Source organism: Pseudochaenichthys georgianus, chromosome 10, assembly GCF_902827115.2.
Source record: "Pseudochaenichthys georgianus chromosome 10, fPseGeo1.2, whole genome shotgun sequence".
Taxonomy (NCBI): domain Eukaryota; kingdom Metazoa; phylum Chordata; class Actinopteri; order Perciformes; family Channichthyidae; genus Pseudochaenichthys; species Pseudochaenichthys georgianus.
In genome coordinates, this window is record NC_047512.1 from 28,136,641 (window position 1) to 28,160,085 (window position 23,445).

Here is a 23,445-nt window from a genome sequence, read left to right on the forward strand (position 1 = left end):
ATTAGCATCAAATGCAAATGAGAAGGGGGCTAATGGCTGGACAGGTGCAGACTGGGCCTCTAAATGACACACACGCACACACATCGCAGGCAACACACACACACAAATGAGATGGATGAATTAAACATGGGTGGGCTCGGCTTGGGGGGCTGGCAGGGCTGACATAAAGTCAATGACATACATTATTCACTAGAGCACGTTAGCCCAGCCAAGGCAACACATGACCTCTCACCCCAGGAAGTGCATCCAAACATAACAACCAAAACAATGAGGGGGTTCCCCACTACAGAGTGACAACCAAGCAGCGCGGCAAGAGGCATCGGCCGGGAAAATGCAATCCTCACAACACTGAAAAGTTGACTTCCAGATGTGTCGGGTTGTCTGGTGTAGAACCAGAGCAGGTGTCGGGCTGCGGAGGGCGGAGATGAACCAGAACCTGCTCCACAAGCACTAACTACCCACCGTGAAGCAGAGCCGCTCCGTTCCACCAGCTCGCAGAACAGGAAACTGTCGGCCATGACATCATCCTCCCCGGGAGGAGCACTTCCTGCCCGACATTCTTCACTCAAGACACACACACACACTCGCGCCAGGAAATGGCCTCTATCAACACACACACACTCCTGGGGAAATAACCAACATTGATGCGGATACACAAGCACAGACACGCATGCAAGGAAATGGGCCACATCAACGGCAGGCTGCAGGAGTGTGTGTTTGAAAACACACTCAAAAACAGCTATAAACCTGAAATAACACTGTCTGTGCATGTAAACTTGACCCCCCCCCCCCCCACACACACAATGGGAAATGCAGGGCCATCCAGTGGATCCTTATCTCTGGTCACAGAGAGTTTCTCTCCCCCTCCAGAGAGGCTCTCCCTGCCTGGGTGGGGGACTCCCTGCCTGGGTGGGGGACACCCTGCGGCGGGCCTGGGGGAGCTGGCCGGGCAGGAAAGGGCCACGGGACGCAGGTGGGAGGAGGCGTGAGAGGACACATGGGGCCAGAGGGACAGTCAAAGCGAGTCAGATGTGTCCTAAATTATCAGGATGCAGCAAGTAAATAAAAAAAAACAGATCTGTGTGGATTCAAGAAAAGCTATGTGGAGGAAAAGCAAAGGTGAGAGGGAAATGTGCTTGTGATTTGAGGCCCATCCAGGCACATGATAGTTTGACGAGCAGTGACTGCATATGATTAACCCCACACTAACCAGGAGTGATGGAGAGAGGTGGGAGTGGAGGTGGGGGCTCCCCTCATATTATCCTGCCTCTGTAAGAGGCTAAAGTGGACCACACATGTTTCCCCGGGGAAGATATAGAGAGGCGCACATGAGCTTCTCACCTTTCAGCTGCTGCCCCTGCCCAGTGTCAAGCACAGACACAACACATCATGCCAAGGTCTCTCTGAAGAAACCCCCTCCTCAAAGGGCATACATTATAGCATGAGTTGTCTCTATCTTCAGGAGTGACTCATTCAAATCAGATGGACTTAAAGAGACACTCAAAGGGATGACAACGCTACAAATTAAAATACACGTTGCTGCTACCATGATATCAACTATAAAGCTCCTGAAAACAGGACATATTGTGGGGATGTTTTTTTTCAAGTTGAGTAAAAATCTAAGAAATGTTAAAATGCTTTTTGCAATCAGCTTAAACAAATATGCTTCATAATTAAAATCGGCATGGCATGGGTCCTTGGAGACGCTCTAAACCCCAAACAAATTGTCTTTGCAACAGGAGGTGAGGTGAAGGGACGGGTGAGGGAGATTCTCCCGGTGAGAGCGCAGCACCCAGAGCGCTGCAGATCCTCACTGGACCAGATTTGTTCTCCTAACAATCAAATAAGTTTCTCATTAGCTGACTTTATTTTTCCTCATTCCTGCGGTTTTGCTGCAGTGGCCTGTTTCTCCCGTCTTAACGAGAGAGAGCTAATTAGGCAATCAGACCCATTATTCTTCCAGAAGAGTTAGAGCTAGCCCAGCTAATTAGGGCTGTAAAATCTAATCATCTCTGCAAAACAGCAGAGGGATAACGAGCCTTATTTAACGAACTAAATAACTTCAAGGCTGTTGATGGTATTTCTTTATGAATTTGAAGGAGGGGAACTCGTGGTAATTGAGTCAGTTTCACCCTCACAGTTGTTTGTTTGTTTATGAATCCCTGATTATTACAACTGCCAAGAATATATTGGTACTAAATGAGCAAACGTATAAACCCACCCTCCTTAATTCCCCTTCAGCCCCCCCCCCCTTTAAAGCGAGCCAACCCCTCTGTTCGCTCTCCTCTCACCTGACCTATTTTCCTGTCCAGAAAGAGAAGAGAGAAAGAGCTGGAGAGGAAAACAGAGATATTGCTGTTGTTTTCCCTCCCCCTGTTCTAATTTGTTGTTCGTTAATGCTGCCCTCACACCTGAGCCATTGGGCGTCGAGGGAATACCGCCAGCGAGCGACCGCAACACATGCTCAGTGCGGGGAAGCTGTTCAGAGCAGAGATCAGCCTGTTTCATCAAGGTGCCTCTGCTCAAACTGCGGCAAACTGAAAGGGAAAGTTTAACCGTACGCCGAAGCCAGGATGGGCGACAGATGAGAAATTCAACAAGTACGCACACATGGCAAACAAAAAAAAATCAAAGATATGGCACAGAGTGATGGGCAGGCGTGTTGTGTGAGGCCACGTGGCGGGGTGCAGCTGTCTCAGGGAGCGCTGAGGTGAGGCCTTCCGCTTCACTGGAGCGGAACAAGGGTGGCGCACACACAAACTCGCACACATACACACATACACACATACACACACACTCACTCAGGTAAAGAGTGGCTTTTGACAGAGCAGCAGCGAGCACAGGACAGCTGTGTTCATCAGATAGCACAGGTCACTGCTTCATTAACACTAACACAAATACACTCAAATGTGACAAATTCAAATCAGGCATAACACCTACATGACCTACGATGCACGACATGACCGTGCATTTGTTTGGATAGGTTGAACACAAACAGAAAAGGAGATACTTAATGGACAAATCATTTACACAGCCTCCACGTACAGCTTTTAATCTGCAGGCAGCAACTACTGCTCAAGTATAAACAAATCATTTCCCTCACACTGTAGGTCCGTATTATTCACACACGTGCACACAGCACAGGCCCGACTGTAAATCTACACACCGCTTTTTTCAACTGGCAGTAAATCAGGCGAGCTGCTGCATCATTCAGAGGTGGTTTATGACGGCAGGAGAAAGGTGTACACTTGAAGAAAAGTGTGTGTGTGTGCGCAGGAGTCTGCCAGTGTCAAAAGCGCTTCAGTGTAAAACAGTCCAGATTTATACACAGAAACACACACACACACACACACACACACACACACACACACACACACACACACACACACACACACACACACACACACACGACCGCCAGGCTGTAGCTGTAACCCTAACTGCTCATCAGCTAAGTCATCAGCCCAACCACACAAACACTGTTTGACCACACTTGAAGCAGAGCTCAACTGCTCTGTGATTGCTTCTCCACTTCTCTCTCACACACGGCATATTATTTACTGCCGTTTCACACATTTTGCGCACACAGACGATTAAGGTTTCTGTAATGTTAACCGGCCTGCGGCCTGTCTTATTAGACGTGCCGGTTCCTTTTTTTTCTCAGACAAATCAAATGCTTCCATTGGTTAACTCCACTTATATGAACATGTTTTATATGTACGGGTTGTTGCTGCCAGTGTATTCTGCACAGCTCCTATTCTGAGCCACAGGCAGCTGATGAGCTACACTTGTCTCTGCGATGACAGCGCCACATCACATCGGCTGAGGTCAAAGGGCAACGTCTTCTTACCTGTCGATGATGACAGGGTCTGATGGGGTCTCGTTCCTGTTGCCACAACTCTTCTTATCGCAGCATCGACTGTGGGGAGGGGGGAAGTAAAGACAAAGCGGAGTTAGTCACTGAGATGTAACACAGAGAAATAACGATAAGGTACATCACAGAGAGGGAGAGGAAGTCAGACGAGGGTGCAGGGAAGAGAAAGAGGAGTAAAAGGGCGTGGGACTTTGGCGGAGTTTTAAGAAACAATGTGAATTGGATTTCTGCCGGGCTTCCCGAGGTAAGACCGGGGCTCTAGCGCTACAGTAGGTGAGATCAGCGGGGTGATTTTTTGGAGAAGTTTTGAGGAGGAGAGCTAAAGCAGTGAGCTTGAATGGAGCTGGATACAAACTTGAATTAGCCTCCAGGGCTCAGGTTAGCTCCATTTCTGTCAGACATCACACAACCAGACATCTTATGTTCTCTATTTTTCCTCAGTGCTCGTCCCCTCCCTCTATCCCGCCTCTCTCTCTCGCGCTTTTCTCTCTCTCAGAAGTGGGTCACAGAGTGGTCCCACTGGACCTGGGGAGTAGTGCATGCTGGGTAGAAGGGGGTTGCATACTGATGTGACGAGTCCTTTCTGAATCGTTTGACTGCAGCACAATATAACAGTGTTGTTGTGTGCCGTCAGCCCCCCTATATCCCCCAGAAACTCACAGCGTCTACCTTTTCTTCTCTGTCTGTACCTGTGTCTGACTCCATGTGTGCTTCTACTGTACATGTGTGTGTGTGTGTGTGGGAGGGGATGGAGAAAGACACAAAAGAGAGGGAGAGAAAGGGGGGAGACAGATTGACCCTCCCCCCTACTTTCTTGCGTCCCTCAGGACAGGAGGTTTGGAGAGCCAGATCAGATTTCTGATCTCGACCGTTTCCTGCAGCGTATGAAAACAAGTGGTCTAAATGGCCTTGTGTGATAACCAGGAAGTGGCTACACTTTGCCACTGGCTATATTCTCTACATGTAACTCTACATGTATTTTTAAACGGCTGGTTTGTATGGGGGCAACCACAAACTTTGTGATGCTTTTATTGATTGTAAATGCACGCACAGGCCTGCGAAATCGCTACGCTTGCTTCTGTATATTTGACTGTGCAAGTGTTTGTATTTTATGTGTAATCCGAGCCTGTCCCCCTCTGCACATAGCTCAGTGTCAGGACACAGCAACATGCATGTATTACACAGACTAAGGAGGATGGGTTTGAGTAATGAGCTTTTCCTTGTCCTAATTAGCTGAACATGAGAGGGATACACACACACACACACACACACACACACACACACACACACACACACACACACACACACACACACACACACACACACACACACACACACACACACACACACACACACACACACACACACACACACACACACACACACACACACACACACACACACACACACACACACACACACACACACAGAAATAGGCCAGGGCACATCTTCCCAACCCACTTTGAGGGAAATTATAAGAATGTGATTGTAATTGAGCATTACATGCTCCTCATGTATTTGCCACCACTTTACACCGACAGAGTCACATCCGATGTGCAATAAGTATATATGTTGATCGGGTACAAAGTGTCAATTGGACCAATACATGACAGCTATACCTGGGTGTGTCTTGTCTTACCTGCACATGATCTCGTGGGTCAACAGGACCCGACACATCTCAGGGTTTTTATCCTGGCCCTCATAGATAATCGCCTGAAGGATGGAGAAGAAAAAAAAAGAAATCACAGAAGATTCAAAATAACCGTGATTGAGATTTTTTTTTAATTGGCATGTGAAAAAAAGGGAGCCGTGATGCAGGGGCAAATTAAAAGAGAGAAAAAGTGTGTCTCTTTCATCTGGGAGTAGTTTTGCCTATCTGGAAAATGTGTGTGTCGTGAGAATCCAGTCCTCCTGAACAGGAACGCTCTGTTCTGACAGAGACAGTTAAAGAGAAAGTGTGTGTGTGTGTGTTTGTGTTGTGCATGTGCATACTCCTGCGATTGCATATGTGTTAGTCCGTGCACGTATGTTTATATGCTGTGTACAGTGAGCAGTTGGACTGCCAGACTGGAGTATAGTGCACCATCTGGTCCATACAGCACATCGTCCAACAATCTAGTCTGGTTACCCCTCCAACCCCACTCAACATGCTCTCCAGGGCTGTGATCACCCTGCACACACACACACACACACACACACACACACACACACACACACACACACACACACACACACACACACACACACACACACACACACACACACACACACACACACACACACACACACACACACACACACACACACACACACACACACACACACACACACACACACACACACACACTGATAAACATGCCAACACACGTGCACAAACACACACGCACAAAAAACATCCCCTCCTACTCCTTTCATTCTAAGGCAAACTCTCTTCAGGCCTAATGGCACTAGAGGCGGAATTGGCAAAACAAAAGACCTGATATCAAAACAGCGTTGAAGGGGCTTATTTTCTGCGTGTCTAAGTCATCCGTACGGAGAATTCCCTCAGTCTGCGCCAGCCCACATGTGCTGCTCTGTATTTCTTTGTGTGATTGAATTGGCCATAACACACTCTGGGATAGTTTGTTCTGTTTCACATTGAGGAAATGAGGGTCAAGGTCCTCAAAGAGTGTGCTGGCATGCATCACTGTCTCTCTCAAACACTAACACACAACCGCTTCTGCACCTCGCTGAAATATTCACACACACACACACACACACACACACACACACACACACACACACACACACACACACACACACACACACACACACACACACACACACACACACACACACACACACACACACACACACACACACACACACACACCACCCACACACACACACACACACACACACACACACACACACACACACACACACACACACACACACACACACACACACACACACACACACACACACACACACACACACACACACACACACACACACACACACACACACCGCATGGTGCTTGTAAAAACACACACATCCACACACCATCCCCTAACTGGCTGCTGTGCAGAGGTAGAGTATGAGGACACATGTCCTCTACTTTTCTGGGCCCCTGTAAATGTATTCCACAGGTAAGACAGGTCGTTTATCAAGCCGCCTGTGCTGAGCTGAAGTTGAGGGTCTCAGACACAGGCATGCAGTGGGGGGAGGAGGTGGAGGAGGTGGAGGAGGTGGAGGAGGTGGAGGAGGGGGGCGGTTGGTTGGAGGTAGGGGCAACATTCAGACCCACACAACCCGCAAACGGATGCACGGGTTCACTCTTTAAACTGTAGTTTAATGCAGACTTCTTACCTGTTTAGTCATAGAGTCGATGAGACGAACATACAAGTCCTGCTCAGTCCTGATCCCTGCAGAGACACAGAGAGAGGGAAATGATTCAAATGTGACCGGCAGGCTTTGCTTCACATCTGAGGCAAAGCTTTCCCCATTCTGGGGGATATTTCAGATCACAAGTTGTATTCAATCTGAAGTCTCCTCTGAGACACTTATGGAAACCGATTGAGCCCAAACTGTTAGTAATGACTTTCTGTATGTGTTGCATGCTGTCATTTTGCTTGAGACTTGAAACATGTTTATTTTTTTATTTATCCCTGTTGATTTTATCGCTAAAAATGTATTAAGAACTTTGTAAATGTGCACAGCAGGGATGAATGAATTATAATCAAGATTATTTAATTATTCAATCGAGGCAACGACTACAAAAAAAAGAATCATTAAAAAGTAAGATGGCAAACATTTTATCATGCTGCCTTGGGTTGTTTACTGCTGACCGGAGAAGATCTATTTAATGTAGGAAGCTCCAAGCAAAACATAATTATAATTATAATAATGCAAACCTAAAAATAATAAGTATATAAGAATCATATTGTGGTAATTAAAATAATGTGTAAATAACATTTAAAGCATTTAACATAAAGCATTACTCATTCACGATTCATTAAAAAATAATACATGTAAAAAACACGATGTGACCTCTTAAGACATTTGTTTCCCGAGTTTCCTCTCGTTGCTGTGGCGTATCATTCACACACTGCTTTTGTTATTGCTCAATAAAAAAAATGATGGAAGCTAAACTCACCGTTACTGTAGAGGAGCTGAAGCCTATAATGGATCCCATTGTTGGTCTTTTCCCCGGTCGTTTCCTATGAAAATTAAAGCAAGCAGAGCCGGTCAGAGCAGGCATCTCCTCCTGCCTCTACTGCGCGTCCACAACATAGCACACGTTTGTCGAACTGTAATATCATTTAAATTACTTCGATATGACATCCACGCAGACAAAAGAAAGAAAAAAAGTTTGAAACTTGAACTACTTTTCTTTACATGTTTTGATGAAATATAGCGTAACACGTAATTTCTCGAAAATCTGACCTTTTGAAAAAATAACTGTAATATAGGACTCTTTTCAACTATATTTACCTAAATTAGAAACGGAAATCGTTTGAAAATATTACCACAAAGGTTAAAGATACAATAATATTATTTATATATTCAGTAAATCACATTGTGTACGGTATATAATATTAATGTGTGTTAATACTGACACACAGTAAAAGGCCATTTGGATCTAATAAACAAGTCAATACAAGAGCTGATGAATAAAACAAGCGTTTAAAGTAAAACACTCCCATTTAACGCTACTTGCAAATAGATCAATATTACGCTTGATCGACGTATCAAACACGAATATTGATGTTTTTTTGGGAAATGAAATATTGTGTCTGACAACACCTGCAGAAATAAAGCAACCCGCTGTGCTCAACTGACATACGAAATATTAATAATAGTGGCAAAAGTGTTCATTCACTTGATTTACACCTTTACGTAAATTAGTTCAACATTAACTTCGAAGGTTCTGTAATTATAAAGAAAAGCTATAATAATCAGAAGTGTGTAAATCTTTCAGGAAACCACATCTAAAAAGCCTCCAAGACCCATGATCCCTGCTGTGTGCGTCTGGCCACTTTGTTAACACACGTCTGGTAATTTATCACTTTGACTTAACAACCAATATACTGTGCATTCATCAGTCGATGCTCCGCTAAAATGCACGCATTACAAGTTTATTTTAAAGATTGTATTACAAACTGTCATGTAGTGATTTGTTTTGGGTTTTTATGAAATGTGCAAACTCACCTTATCCTTCTCTACAAAGTCGATGTAGGTGGTTCTCTCTATTTCCACCGGCTGGCCCTGTCTGTCGTACAAAGCCAGGACGAAGTGGAAGAAGTTGGACTTGCGAAGATTGGAGGGCGGCTGTTTCTCGAAGTGTGCCCGAGCCAGACCCACTCCGCTGCGGACACAAGCACAAACCAGCAGCAGCCACCACGGAGACAGTTACAATTATTTAATTCAATTAAATTGCAACATAAATGAGATTAGCTTTAGAATATATAATCTACAATCGCCTATGTTTCAGTCACTGTCCATTATAAAAACCTTAAATAGGCTACATATATGGCATAATTTAATTTAACATCTTTCTAATTCGCTGAAAGACCATTTTAAGTTTAAATCAACAATCATTAAACAACTAAGTACAAGTTTTGAGCTACAGGCCTAACACAGTTAAAACATACCAATGTTTTATTCAAACATAATTTTGACAAATAAATGCTTTGGTGGCAGGAAGATACTGTCAATAGAAGTGTGATATTTTATTTCTAAATGTAATAAGGAATTAGATTTTTTGGTTGAAAAAAACACTGAATTTGAACTGTAGAAATATATGCAAAAAATAACCTCTGCTTAGTAAAATGAAAAGCTTAACCACCACCGAAGTAAGGTGAACATCTTAAACTCACTCTCACAGCCCACCAAAGTGAATCCAAGCCTTTCATTTAAACTACAAGCCGTAAAGTGCCTGTAGCTAACTGTGCTTTTCCTCAAGAAATATGCTAAACCACTCTGAGGCACACGCAGTTATTATTTTTATCTTATATTTAGAGCTGAAAACTTATAAAAGCCAGCAGGAACAGTGGTTATCCAACTGTACGTCCTCTGGGAACGCGAGCTGCCCCGAGTGATGCAGCCCCTCCGTCTCTAACACCGCGGATCTGAACGCGCTCCCCGGTCTCCACGCCCCGGTGCAGCGCAGCGCCAAGGCCGCCTCAGGCTCACCTCTGGGCGGCTGTGTTGGAGTCCAGCACTCCGGCGCCCTGCATCCATGTCCGAACCGCGTTCATCCCGGCCACCATGGGCTCTTCTTTCATACTACTCCCACTCCTCTGGATGCTCTCGTGGATGCCAAACATCAAAACGCACCTTCACACCGTCGCTATCTCTCTCTCACTCTCTCTATATCCTCCTCTCCTTTGCTCCCTCCTTTTTTGTCTTCTTCCTGCCTTCCCTCCTCTTGCGTCCGTTTGATCGCACTGTCAGAGGAGCAAAGTGGCGTGGTCTATTTCACTTGGCGTTTAGTTGCGCGTGTGTTTCTCAAAGTAAACAAAAATATGCGACATGTGGAAGGAAAAGGGGAGCTGTCAGCATCCAGGGTTAGCTGCACCTCATGTCAGCGACTCCACAAGAAAAAGAGGGGGAAGCAGCGGCAGCGGCAGCAGCAGCAGCAGCAGCAGCAGCAGCAGCAGCTGTGAAGATGAACACCGTTGAGAGCGATGAAAGGGGAAGCGCAGGATGAGAGGCTGCACTGAGTTGGCGGCAGTCCCCCGGATCAAGGTGCAGCTGACAGAAACACAAGCAAAATGTCACTTTTTTCCTTGCAAACAGTCCACGGTGTGAAGGAAACCCAAGGAGATGAAACACGCTTCGCTCCGTCGTTTTATTTACTTCTCCTCTGTTCAGATGAATGAAAACGGGAGATTACGCGCAATTAAGAAGCAGTCCTGGGCAACAGCGTCTGTTCCACTCCTCGTCAGCTCCTGCTCCGGTGCTTTGCGCTCTATTCTTCCCTGAGGGATCACTTTGGACCATCTCTGGGATGCCAAACAGGAGAGAACTAGTAGGTGAGGGAGGCGTGGTCTACAAAGCGAACGGGGACGCCCCCAAACACAGTTAATAACACCGACAATCAGCTGTCCACCAACCCAGACGAGCACGCTGCCCGCCCGCCTGCCTGCTGTCCCCGCCTCGTCCCAGCGTCCCGCCCCGGCCACTTAGTCAGAAGCTGTGCACAGGTCGTATGTGTGTGTGCGCTCATGTTGTCCTGTGCATTGACAATTAACGTATATCACACATCAGCTCAGGGGAGTACATTAGTTTAATCCACGCAGTTTGCCCACTGCGACTAAAGGGCAGAGCGGAGAGGAGCCCGGGGGTGGCGGTGCTGACATCCATCCTCTTCTGGCTGCGTTTGTCACTCGATCTGCTATGGAAAAGTGCCCGCATCTCTGCAAAACAAGACGGAACAGAATGCGATTAAATGTTTACAAAAGCATTACACAAAGTGGATATTTGTCTCATTATTATGTGACAAAAACACCAACAGAACACAAACAGTTGAGCATAGTTGCAGTGTTTTGTGCAAATTTAATTTTGCTTTCTTGTGTCAAATTAATTCAACAGCAACAAACGAGTTAGGAATTTTCCACATTGTGCATGAGTGTTTCTACGATCAAATGACTTAATTTGAGCATTTAAAATGACATTTAAATGTACTTTCTCGTAAAATCGGAATCAAACGTGTTGAGCAGTCCAAGTGCTCATTCAGAGTATCAACTCTGGCAGATTATGAGCTTAAGAAAAGTTTCAGCTCACAAAAAGCTTGGCAGTCTCTGCGAGCATTTTTCTGTTACAGCCCGATGGTTTGAAATTAGCTTTGATTAGATGCATTACATAAATCTTGTGGGACTAAGTGCTGAATCCAACATAAATATGAGGATTACAGCTAAACTGCATGTGTCCCGCTGTCCAAAGAATTTGAAAACACTCGAAAGTAAGGGCTCAAAAACAAATAAACTAACACAAAATGGTGAAATACAACATTTGCATGGACCCTGAAACTGCATGGTGAGCTCAGGAAACAGTGTTGAACCCAGGTTGCATGAGAGCATTTCTTCCCCATGCTGCCATCCGTTCTGGTTTCCCCCATCATTACTGAGTCATTTCTAAATTGTCAAATCGAATTGTCTGGGGGCCATCTGTTCATAAGTCCTGTTTGGTTCATTGTAATGAAATGGAGCAAGGAGAGAGTCAGTTTGTTTTATCAGGTGTGCATCTTTGAAAATTAAGATTTTATCAGCAATGGTTGAAATCAGTTTGACACGTGTATGTTGTTTGGATCACAGATTAGTAAAACTGCCTCAGGAAAAAGTAAAATAGTATTACAGAATGCGCAAATGTGTGCAATATAAATACCATTCTGTAATTTTAAAAGTCTGAAACTTTTTTTTTAAGCAATGATATGACATGTTTTGAATGCATATACATGCAGCCAACAGACTCGGACATTAGAGTCTCAGCAGTCTGATAAATGCCATAAACGGTCAAGGTTGGACACCACTCCCCTGCAATCATCTCATTATTGTCTATAGATGTTTATTTATGTCTCTTGCTGTGGGAGGGGAAATGTGAGCACCCCTCCACGTGAGCACAATATTTAATAAATAGTGATAAATAAAAAGCGACGTGAGATAAAATGTCTCTCACATACGCGCACACACACGGCCAGAGACATCTTTCAGCACATTTGTCTGATTGTGGCCGGCTTTCTCGCCATGATCCCGTCTGCCTTGGTCGGCATGCGGGCCAGCGCGAACACTTGAGGCCTCTGGGGTGGCATATATTTATATCCCCGAGCACCAACACATACTGTTAGCCCAAATATCACCGTCTCAGTATCCAAAAACAGAGATGTCAGATGGGGCCCGATTATCCAGCATGTTAATACTGTGATTTACTCAATGGCACCCTGGAAGGTTTGCTAAATATTCCCGGTCATTACGCACAGGAATGCGCGCGCCATGTAAACGATGTTAAGGCGTGTGTATGTATATGACTTCCATTGAAGAGTCCACATATGGGATGGCGATTAAGATTTTCCTGCGTTATAATAGACATTTTGAAGCAAGTGATCAGAAAGGAGAGGCGCCTCTTCTAGCCGCCAGATGTTCTCGTAAATCAAAAGGTTGGGCTGATGATAATAATGGCCTGATTGAATTGAAGACTCGTAAAAATGACTAGTTGTAAAAAGCAGGCATATGCTTATGAGAATGGGCCTTATGTCTAACAATATGCTCTCTAGTCGACATAAAAGAAGATAAATATAGATGCTAACCGTTTAAATATGTCGACAAGATAAAAGCAGAATGTCATTTCCTTGATACCTACATAAAATACGACGTTATCATAACAGTGTGTTAAATAGTTTCTAAAGCATGGAAGGAAGTACTTTTCTGCTATTAAACTGAATGAAATATTAAGATTTTGGAATAAATCAGGGGCAAACTAAGATAAAATGTGTATTAGTAATAAATATCACACATGCTATACATTATGTTTAATTTCCCCTGGTTGTACAACACATCTGTGGCCATGATGACCTCTCATATTTCACTTCAGGTGAATTGAAGGCCTGTCAGCCAGAAACCCCAGTCCCTGTATTTGGTGCAATGTTTCCATCTACTGGCCTTAATATGACATTGCACGATTATAAATAAAACATGTTGTGTCCAAGTTAAATCACTATTGTCAAATGTAGTACTTGCATAGTAAGTGGAATGCAGATAAATGCCATCTGTCCAAGTTTCTCTGCAACCATTAACTAACATGGTCAATACATGTGGACAAGGTCTATGAAAAAGAGTATTCAAGTTGTATTATATTTGATATTGTAGGCAACATCTGAGGATGAACCTTAAGAATAAATCATGTAGATTCAGTCTAAATCTGGTGTTGTCTGAATGGGATTACCGACTCCACTTCAATTTATTTTCTTTCTAAATGGAAACAAGTCTTTGTTTTGAGGGGAATGATGGGAAGGAATGTACAGTTTGTGTGGGGAAAAGTTACCAATGTAATACCCTTTGAAGACAGAGGTGAACTTCTCCATTTGCTTTAGAAAGTTCAGATATGTGTCTAATTTCAAAATGACTACAATAGGCTTTCTTTGTCCTTACCTAAAGGTCAAAACAAATGACGTCAAATGGCTTTAGCAACTCTGCTGCCGACTGCTCCCCAGTTTCATGTTCCAGAAACGATTTTAGCCACACAACTATCACTTCAGCAAAGAGAGTTAAAAAATGTTTCATAGGTGGCGACAAAGGACTGAGAATCCATTGACTATTAACATGCTGGGTTGATGGCTGTGTTAAAACAATAAAACACTTTGATTACATTTGTACCCTTTGACATCCTTTAATCTGAGACACACTGCGGTTTGTTCCAGTGAAATCATGCGAAACAATACATCATTATAGTGAGACTGAAGCCAAGGTCACGGCTGACTCATCAGAACTCATAATGTATTAATTGCCTTTATGGCTGTCTCAGCTTTATATTTTTAGCACAGTACAACATAACCACTTCCTCCATTATTTGACATGGCTAGCTTTGTCTCGAAATTGTGCTCATGTAAATATGTGGGTCTTATAATGTAGATTATCCAATTAAACACATAGCTGAAACAATTGTTTTAAGTAATATTTAAAGCAAAAATTCCATGCTGGTTTTGTAAGATTTTGATTTGATACATTTTATGTATAAAATATAATAACCGTAATATCTTAGCATGATAGACTCTATGCATTACATTAATGCATACAATGTACAACAATATCTGTTTTCTTTTCTTATTACTGCCTTATTTTTATTCCATATTTTATTCCATTCTACTGTTATATTTTTTTCTAGTTCTCTATCTGTGTTTTAATTGTTGTTTTACTTTTATGAATGCACCACAACACCTAGTCAAATTCCTCGTAAGTGTAACCCTACTTGGTAATAAACCTGTTTCTGATTTGATTCTGATCTTAAGGTTTTGGACTCTTAGATAAAAAAATAACTAATATGTCCTTTTGGGTTTTGGCAAACTGAAATAGGAATATGTCACTACTTTCTGACAATTTACAGAGAACATGATAACCAGTTTAATTGACAAAACAAAGATGAATCCATAATGAAAATACAGTAATTGTTATTTGCAGCTTTACTGGATATCCATTAGTTCATTTCAAAAGACAACATGAAGCTGGATGACCTTACAATGATCAGCTCTATCATGTAATTTGAAAAAACGAGATTTATTAATGGACACACTGATACAGAAGATCTAATGTAATGTCACGTTGAATAGTGCCATAGGGCGTGCATTACAGCAGTATCAGTATGTTCTTCCCCTATTACATTCAGTGGGAACTGTAAAATGTGTCATGTGCTCTCTGTAACATTAAACCAACAATAAAAAACCTTCTGGGAAAAGGTCAGGAGTGTTGGGTCAAACCTGCAGTATGTCGGCCCCTGACTGTGCTTACATCACTTAACCTCTTCTGCTTTTGCTGAAGGGGAAGTGAAGGTTTACCACTATGACTTGGAAGAGATTCTCACTCTTCGGTAGGTATGGTGTTGTTTGTTTGGGCATTTCCAGCACGTGATGTGGTGTTTTGGGAATATACAAATCTGTGTAATGACTTTGCTAAATAAACACTGGATTTGAAGGTTACTTGGATCTGCTGTGTAAAAAGACACCATCTTGTCCACAATGTGCATAGGATTTATGGTGAAAAAAGTCTAATGATCTTTAAATATCTGCTTTGAGAGATGCAATAACACATTTCCTATCCTGTGTTTGCCTGATATATTTATTTTATCTTCTGAATGATATGACATTATGTGATTAGTATGATTATAAAAGAACAGAATGAATGCAGTTTGTCTTAGTTTAAATTCCCTTTGCCTTACAACCTGTCCTGATGCAATGTAAAATTCGACTTACTACATACAGTGGGGCAAAAAATCAATCAATCAATCAATCAATGTTTATTTATATAGCCCAATATCACAAATGTTACATTTGTCTCAGTGGTCTTCACAGTTTGTACAGAATATCAGTATGACAATACGACACCCTCTGTCCTTAGACCCTCACATCGTACAAGGAAAAACTTCCGGAGAAAACCCACACTTTAAAGGGAAAAATGGGAGAAACCTCAGGGAGAGCAACAGAGGAGGGATCCCTCTCCCAGGACGGACAGACGTGCAATAGATGCTGTGTGTAAATTGAAAAGATAATACATTTGCAACATAGGTAGTCCAAATGTTTGGAAATGCATGTGTGTATAATAAGAAGATGAATCCACGAGGATATCCATCCAGGACCTATGATCCAGGACCACAGCCACGACTCAAGATCCAGGGCTCGCGATCCAGGACACAGGACCGCAGGATCATCCATGACTCCGGTTCCCGGCGTATATAGAAACCAAAAAGAAAGAAATGTGGGGAAGCTGGGTTAATCGGAACATGAGAGTACACAGGTATAGACAGAGAGAAGGAAGAAGTAAGATGTACCCCGACAAACTAAGCCTATATCAGCAAAACTAGGGGCTGAATCTAATCAGCTCTAACTATAAGCTTTATCAGAAAAGAAGGTCTTAAGCACCCTCTTAAAAACGGATATGGTGTCTGCCGCCCGAACATAAACTGGAAGCTGATTCCACAAATGTGGAGCTTGATAAGAAAAGGCTCTGGCTCCCATTGTACTTTTAGAGACTCTAGGAACAACCAACAACCCTGCATTCTTGGAACGCAATGCCCTAGTAGGACAGTAGGGTATAATGAGTTCTTTAAGGTAAGATGGCGCCTGCCCATTAAGGGCTTTGTAGGCGAGAAGAAGAATTTAAAATTCTATCCTGTGTTCTATAGAATTAAGGCAGCCAGAACAGGAGTAATGTGGTCCCTTTTCCTAACTCTGGTTAGTACACGAGCTGCAGCATTTTGAATCAGCTGAAGCGACTTGACTGACTTCTTGGTACTCCCTGATAATAAAGAGTTACAATAATCCAGCCTTGAAGTAACAAATGCATGGACTAGTTTCTCTGCATCGTTTTGAGGCAAGATATGCCTGATTTTTGCAATGTTACGTAGATGGAAGTAGGCGGTCCTTGAAATTGATTTTATGTGGGCATTAAAGGATAAATACTGATCAAATATAACACCAAGATTCCTTACAGTCTCACTGGAGGCCAAATTAATGCCATCCATAGTTAGTATATCTTTAGATAATTTGTTTCGTAGATTCTTCGGGCCAAGTATAATAACTTCAGTTTTGGTCGTGTTTAACATCCAAAAATGTAAGGTCATCCATGTTTTTAAGTCCTTAAGGCAGTCTTGAATTTTATTTAGATGATTAATTTCATCAGGCTTGATTGATAAATATAGTTGAGTATCATCCGCATAACAATGAAAGTTTACAGAATGATTCCTTATAATATTGCCTAACGGAAGCATATATAATGTGAACAAAATAGGTCCGAGCACTGAGCCCTGTGGCACTCCATGGCTAACTTTGGTTTGCGTGGAAGATTCATCGTTGACACGTACAAACTGAGAGCGTTCAGATAGATAGGACCTAAACCAGCCTAAAGGAGTTCCCTTTATGTCAACTAAGTGCTCTAATCTTTGCAATAAGATATAATGGTCGATAGTATCAAATGCAGCACTGAGATCGAGCAAAACAAGAATAGAGACAAGTCCCTTGTCTGAGGCTATGAGAATGTCATTTGTGACTTTAACCAAAAAAGTATTTAGTCAGCCACCAATTGTGCAAGTTCTCCCACTTAAAAATATGAGAGATGCCTGTAATTTTCATCCTAGGTACACTTCAACTATGAGAGACAGAATGGGGGGAAAGAATCCAGGAAATCACATTGTAGGATTTTTAATGAATTAATTGGTAAATTCCTCGGTAAAATAAGTATTTGGTCACCTACAAACAAACAAGATTTCTGGCTCTCACAGACCTGTAACTTCTTCTTTAAGAGCCTCCTCTGTCCTCCACTTGTTAACTGTATTAATGTCACCTGTTTGAACTCGTTATCAGTATAAAAGACACCTGTCCACAACCTCAAACAGTCACACTCCAAACTCCATCTTGGCCAAAACCAAAGAGCTGTCAAAGGACACCAGAAACAAAATTGTAGACCTGCACCAGGCTGGGAAGACTGAATCTGCAATAGGTAAGCAGCATCAGTATCACACTACGCCGCCAGGGACTCAAATCCTGCAGTGCCAGACGTGTCCCCCTGCTTAAGCCAGTACATGTCCAGGCCCGTCTGAAGTTTGCTAGAGAGCATTTAGATGATCCAGAGGAGGATTGGGAGAATGTCATATGGTCAGATGAAACCAAAAGAACTAGACGTGTTTGGAGGAGAAAGAATGCTGAGTTGCATCCAAAGAACACCATACTGTGAAACATGGGGGTGGAAACATCATGCTTTGGGTCTGTTTTTCTGCAAAGGGACCAGGACGACTGATCCGTGTAAAGGAAAGAATGAATGGGGCCATGTATCGTGAGATTTTGAGTGACAACCTCCTTCCATCAGCAAGGGCATTGAAGATGAAACGTGGCTGGGTCTTTCAGCATGACAATGATCCCAAACAGACCGCCCGGGCAACGAAGGAGTGGCTTCGTAAGAAGCATTTCAAGGTCCTGGAGTGGCCCCGCCAGTCTCCAGATCTCAACCCCATAGAAAATCTTTGGAGGGAGTTGAAAGTCCGTGTTGCCCACCGACAGCCCCAAAACCTCACTGCTCTAGAGGAGATCTGCATGGAGGAATGGGCTAAAAATACCAGCAACAGTGTGTGAAAACCTTGTGAAGACTTACAGAACACGTTTGACCTCTGTCATTGCCAACAAAGGGTATATAACAAAGTATTGAGATGAACTTTTGTTATTGACCAAATACTTATTTTCCACCATAATTTGCAAATAAATTCTTTAAAAATCAGACAATGTGATTTTCTGGATTTTATTTTCTCATTCTGTCTCTCATAGTTGAAGTGTACCTAGGATGAAAATTACAGGCCTCTGTCATCTTTTTAAGTGGGAGAACTTGCTCAATTGGTGGCTGACTAAATACTTTTTTGCCCCACTGTAACTAAAGTGTTTAATGATGCGAAACAGATAAAGAAGGACAGAGAGCAACAGAGAGATGGGAAGAGAACATAACACAAACGACATGTGTCACTTGGCAAGCAAAGGAGGAAATGCCACACGTGCCACATCTCCTTCCAAAGAACCTTTGTGAGAAGGAGAGTTTCGTCTAAAAGCCACACTCACCTAACTGGTTAGGGAAAAATCATGAACAGCTGACAAGATGCAACCCTTTTTAAATGAGTCAAATAAAAAAAACGATTGATGCTTCTGTTCTAAAAAGGTACAAGGTTAGGCGTCAAGAGTGTAAAGAATGATACTTTGGAAAAACAATGTAAACAATTCCAATAAAGACTTGAGGTCAAATATCACTTCTTCTAATAGAGAATAATGCTGCTGATTGTAACTGTGAAATAAAGGAAAATCCAATATTCAGCAAAATGATACATAAGACAAACATTTTTGCGTTAAATAACATTTTATTTTTGTACTCATCAGTTAGAATATTACAAACTACAGGATAAATTATTAGATAAATAAAAATAAAAATAAATAAAAAGCACAACAAACATTCAATGATATGTCCAGTTTGGAGATTCTCTTTTCCTGTTGAGCTCAGGGTTTGTTTTTCTTGCGTTTGTTGTTTTTGTTCTTCCTGCCTCAACTCATTCTGTAATATTAAAAAAAGACAAGGAAATTAGTTCTGAAAAAGGCAAGCAAAATCATCTAATTGAGTTCTCTGTAAGGTAAAAGTTAAAACCTTGTCTACATCATGCAAGCTCCTGAGATCTAGATTGATGCCGTTGAGAAGGTTATCATCTCAAACTATTAATCAATCGGCAATAAGGAGAACATACAGTAATTATACTCTCTCACAAATTATCCCCTTCTTGCTTTAATGCAAATATGTCTGTATACAAAATGATAGAAGCAGGGGGAAGCCAGATGACAAGCAACAACAACAACAACAACAACAACAACAACAACAACAACAACTTGTATGAATTAAAGGGGGATACATCCTGAATCTCCCACTTGCCACCACTGGGAGGCACTGACCTGATGTGGCTCCACTCGCTCCATGGTGAGTCACAGAGCGCATCTTTAGCCCGGACACAGACCACCTTAGTCCTACGTTGAGTGATCCTAAACTGACAAACGTCTGAAGAGTTGAATGTCAATGTCTGAGAAATAAAAATAAGTTATATTACGTCATTTTTTGATTTGATAACATTTGTATTTTTACTTTAACTCCATTTTAAATTGCAGTTTTCAGTTGTTGTGTCTTACTTCAGTTGATTTTATGTTTCCGCACAGGTCCTTGCATCTTTCGCATCCCCGCCTGAGCTGGGCAATCTCGAAACTAAGAGGGAAGTAGGAGTAGGGACTGCTCCAGGAGCTCGGGTAACTCCACTGTATCGTAGTATTGTTTACTTTACTGATTTCCACCTTGTCAGGTTTCACTATAGAGATGAAAAACAAAGATAGAATCAGAAAACAAATAAAAACAGAGAAAGGGGACCTCTACAGGAAAACAAAAAAACATCTCCACACATACCTATCTCTGACAGGAGAAAGCGTTTGGAGTAGTTATCCAAATAGAAGTACTTCCTCCACACGTAGACAGTGATGTCGATATGCTGGCTCTCCTCAGTGAAGGGGCAGTGCTGCTCATCCCGGCACGAGATCTTCCTTTTTCTTTTCTTTTTTTTGTCCACTGAACAAATTAAGTTACTCTGACCTGAGGAGCACGTCCAACACCGACCGCTTTTATCCACAGAACACTGGGTTTCATAGTTGTCAGAAACACTGCATACAAAAATACATATCTTTATTGACAAGAGTTTGATATTCATGTCATTAACATGAGTCAACATTTTATAGACAAAAAGGCTAAGTAGCAAAACAGCATTCGGGAACTTCTAGAGCTGTGTTATTTATTTAAATACAAATCTGATTGCAATGATCCCTGCATGACATGTTAAAGAAGTACTTTGTTATGTTTCCTTTCACAAGGAGGTATTTATGCATGTCACTGTGTAGTCTCAGCTCTGACATGAGTCTGAACATGATGTTATTATTGGAGAGAGAAACAGAAAACATTTCAGCAGCTAGTGAGCTTACCGTCGAGCTTTGATAAATGCTACTTTGCCACCAAGACCGGTGAGTTTGGGCCAAGAGCAGAGGAACTCTCCGTTGTAATTTGTAGCGGAGCAATTCAAATTCTCATCTAATAGTGGAAGAAACATAAACATGCAGAAATGGGAACACACACAAAAAAAGAGAAGGAATTCATCAGTTGAAATCCTTTAAAAGTTCCCCAAATCGTGCTGCTGTTTAACTGTGACATTGCAATATTTCAAATAACACTCCACCTCTTCTCCGGTTAGTTTCATTGTCTTGGATCAGGACAACAGTGTGATTGAGGAGCGATCCATCCTTGCTGTGGCAGGTGAAGTTGCCCCCTAAGCTTTCCTCCAGCATATAGGTGTTTCCTTTCTGTTCTTTTTCATTTCCGTCCTTTCTCCAAAAAATATCCTCGATCTTGGCGTCTTTCCTCAGAAGCTCCGCTGGCTGCTCCAGGCACCTCAGGGGCATCTGGTCCCATGGTGCCTCCACGACCAAAACTACAGGAGGACACAGGAGTTAAATGAGGTTAGGGAAGTACATATTTGAACGTGGAGTGAGGATAATGTGTTTTCAAAGAGATCAAACGTACTGTGGGGCAGCAGAGTCCAGTGGCCAGTTGGATTTTGATGACTGACTTGCAGAAATACACAGACCATAGTCAAAACAAATAACTTCATCTGAATAACAAGGAGGAGACAGAAAGGGAGAAGGTGAGGTCTAAATACATACTACCTAAAAAAACATTACATCTTGAGTTAATGACACAAAATGCCATACATTGACCATGTTAGCATTATGTAAAAATCGAAGGAAATACATTTGACAATATAAACACATGAACATTACCTAAAATAATAGAAAATATACGGATAAATAAAAACAAAATAACAAGGAAACATTGCTTAATCTCAATAACCAAACATGAAGCAATATGATGCTTAACATTCCTTCATTACAACATCACTCAAATTTGCCTCAATATTGTCAAAATCTAAAACACATATGTAAACTCACTATACCATACCAAAGTTACTAAGAGCTACTGGCTATGTTTGGATTAATGAAAATGCAGTTGGCATGTTCATAAAATAAAAAATCCGGAATCAATTTAAAATATGTCTATATGTCAATTTATAGTTTCAACATTTTACTTAGTTATTTAAAACCCTAAAGCTACACATTGTTCAATGACTAACCCATCTTTATGGATTAATCTCAATATTTTTCAAAAATAAAGTTAAACAAATAACAAATCAGTCAGATATCTTACCTTTGCATTAACCTCCCGATTCTGCCATTCTGACGGACTTTTATGCCTTAACGTATGCTGACGTTTCAGAAGAGACAAACCCATTTCCCGTCCAGAATAAAAAAGTCCAGAATAACTTCGCTTTCCATCAGCCAGGCATGAACAGAGGAATCCATGCTCACTCCCACTGCCACACTTCACTTATTTTGTGACCTTTTCTATTCCTCTACATTATTTTTATTCAAGGATTTCACGGCTATTTGTCCCCTTTAGCAGCATATTAACGCTGTTTGCTAGCTGTAGCGATGCTATTAAGTGCAGTGCCTGTTTGTTTGTTTGTTTGTTTACCTTCAGGCTGGCATGTTTTACATTTCACTTTCATTTTGTCATAGCCTTTGTTACACTGACATCCGTGGGCAGGTTGACGTAACACTAGTTGTAAACAATAGCCTTAACCACATGTAATTTGACATGTTACTTATTTGGCTAACGGTACACTTTTTTCTCATGACAGTTTCAAAGTGTTACATTTAATGTATTTTACAAAGACACAACGTTACACAAAGATGAACATTTGCGCAGTACAATTATGAATGCTCCATAGTAAGTTTAATTTAATGTAACAACCCCACGAAAACAGCTAGCTTGTTTCATGACATGTGGAAAGGGAGATTAACGCTATGTGCACATTACTAGTCAATATCGAAATGAGGATTTATAATAAAGGTAATATAATAGTTTCATGCTGGGGGTTAGTTGGACCAGCATTGCAGGACATCTTTATATAGAAAATACAACATACCTTCCTTCGTGTTTTCTGACATTACTTTTGCCGTGAAAAGTTTGGCGTTATCCCAGGACCCACTGGGCCTGTGATTGATCGTGCACTTCTGTGCACACCTGCAGCGAAATCAAATTACACTTCCGGCCAAACCCTTCAGAATAAAAGGGTAAAACAAACCCCTACAAACGATAGATGTATTCTTATTACAGAGTCAGACACATGCATTTTCAAACATTTGGTCTACCTATGTTGTAAATGTATTATCTTTTCGATTTACACACGGCATCTATTGCACGCCTGTCCGTCCT

At 42.1% G+C, this 23,445-nt stretch overlaps 2 protein-coding genes across 4 annotated transcripts in view; both read right to left on the minus strand.

Annotated features, from left to right (window-relative positions):
• ebf1a (EBF transcription factor 1a) overlaps positions 1–10,422 on the minus strand; it is a 53,853-nt gene extending 43,431 nt beyond the window's left edge. For 2 of the 3 annotated variants that reach the window (XM_034092672.2, XM_034092671.2), the window contains exons 1-6: positions 10,049–10,421; positions 9,065–9,221; positions 8,010–8,073; positions 7,223–7,278; positions 5,511–5,584; positions 3,848–3,916 (exon numbers count right to left, since the gene is read on the minus strand). In XM_034092672.2, the coding sequence (XP_033948563.1) occupies positions 3,848–3,916; positions 5,511–5,584; positions 7,223–7,278; positions 8,010–8,073; positions 9,065–9,221; positions 10,049–10,182 (554 nt within the window). In that variant the 5' untranslated portion in view covers positions 10,183–10,421. Of the gene's footprint in view, positions 1–3,847; positions 3,917–5,510; positions 5,585–7,222; positions 7,279–8,009; positions 8,074–9,064; positions 9,222–10,048 lie in introns of all 3 variants that reach the window. The other variant, XM_034092673.2, reaches the window with a different exon arrangement.
• il12ba (interleukin 12Ba) lies at positions 10,344–23,085 on the minus strand. Its single transcript, XM_071204655.1, is given in 9 exon segments — positions 10,344–10,609; positions 20,034–20,158; positions 20,265–20,437; positions 20,533–20,783; positions 21,099–21,204; positions 21,350–21,601; positions 21,694–21,781; positions 22,375–22,487; positions 22,490–23,085. Coding segments are annotated over 9 exon segments (1,323 nt in total). The 5' UTR covers positions 22,530–23,085; the 3' UTR covers positions 10,344–10,434.
• Between the last annotated feature and the right edge of the window lie 360 nt (positions 23,086–23,445).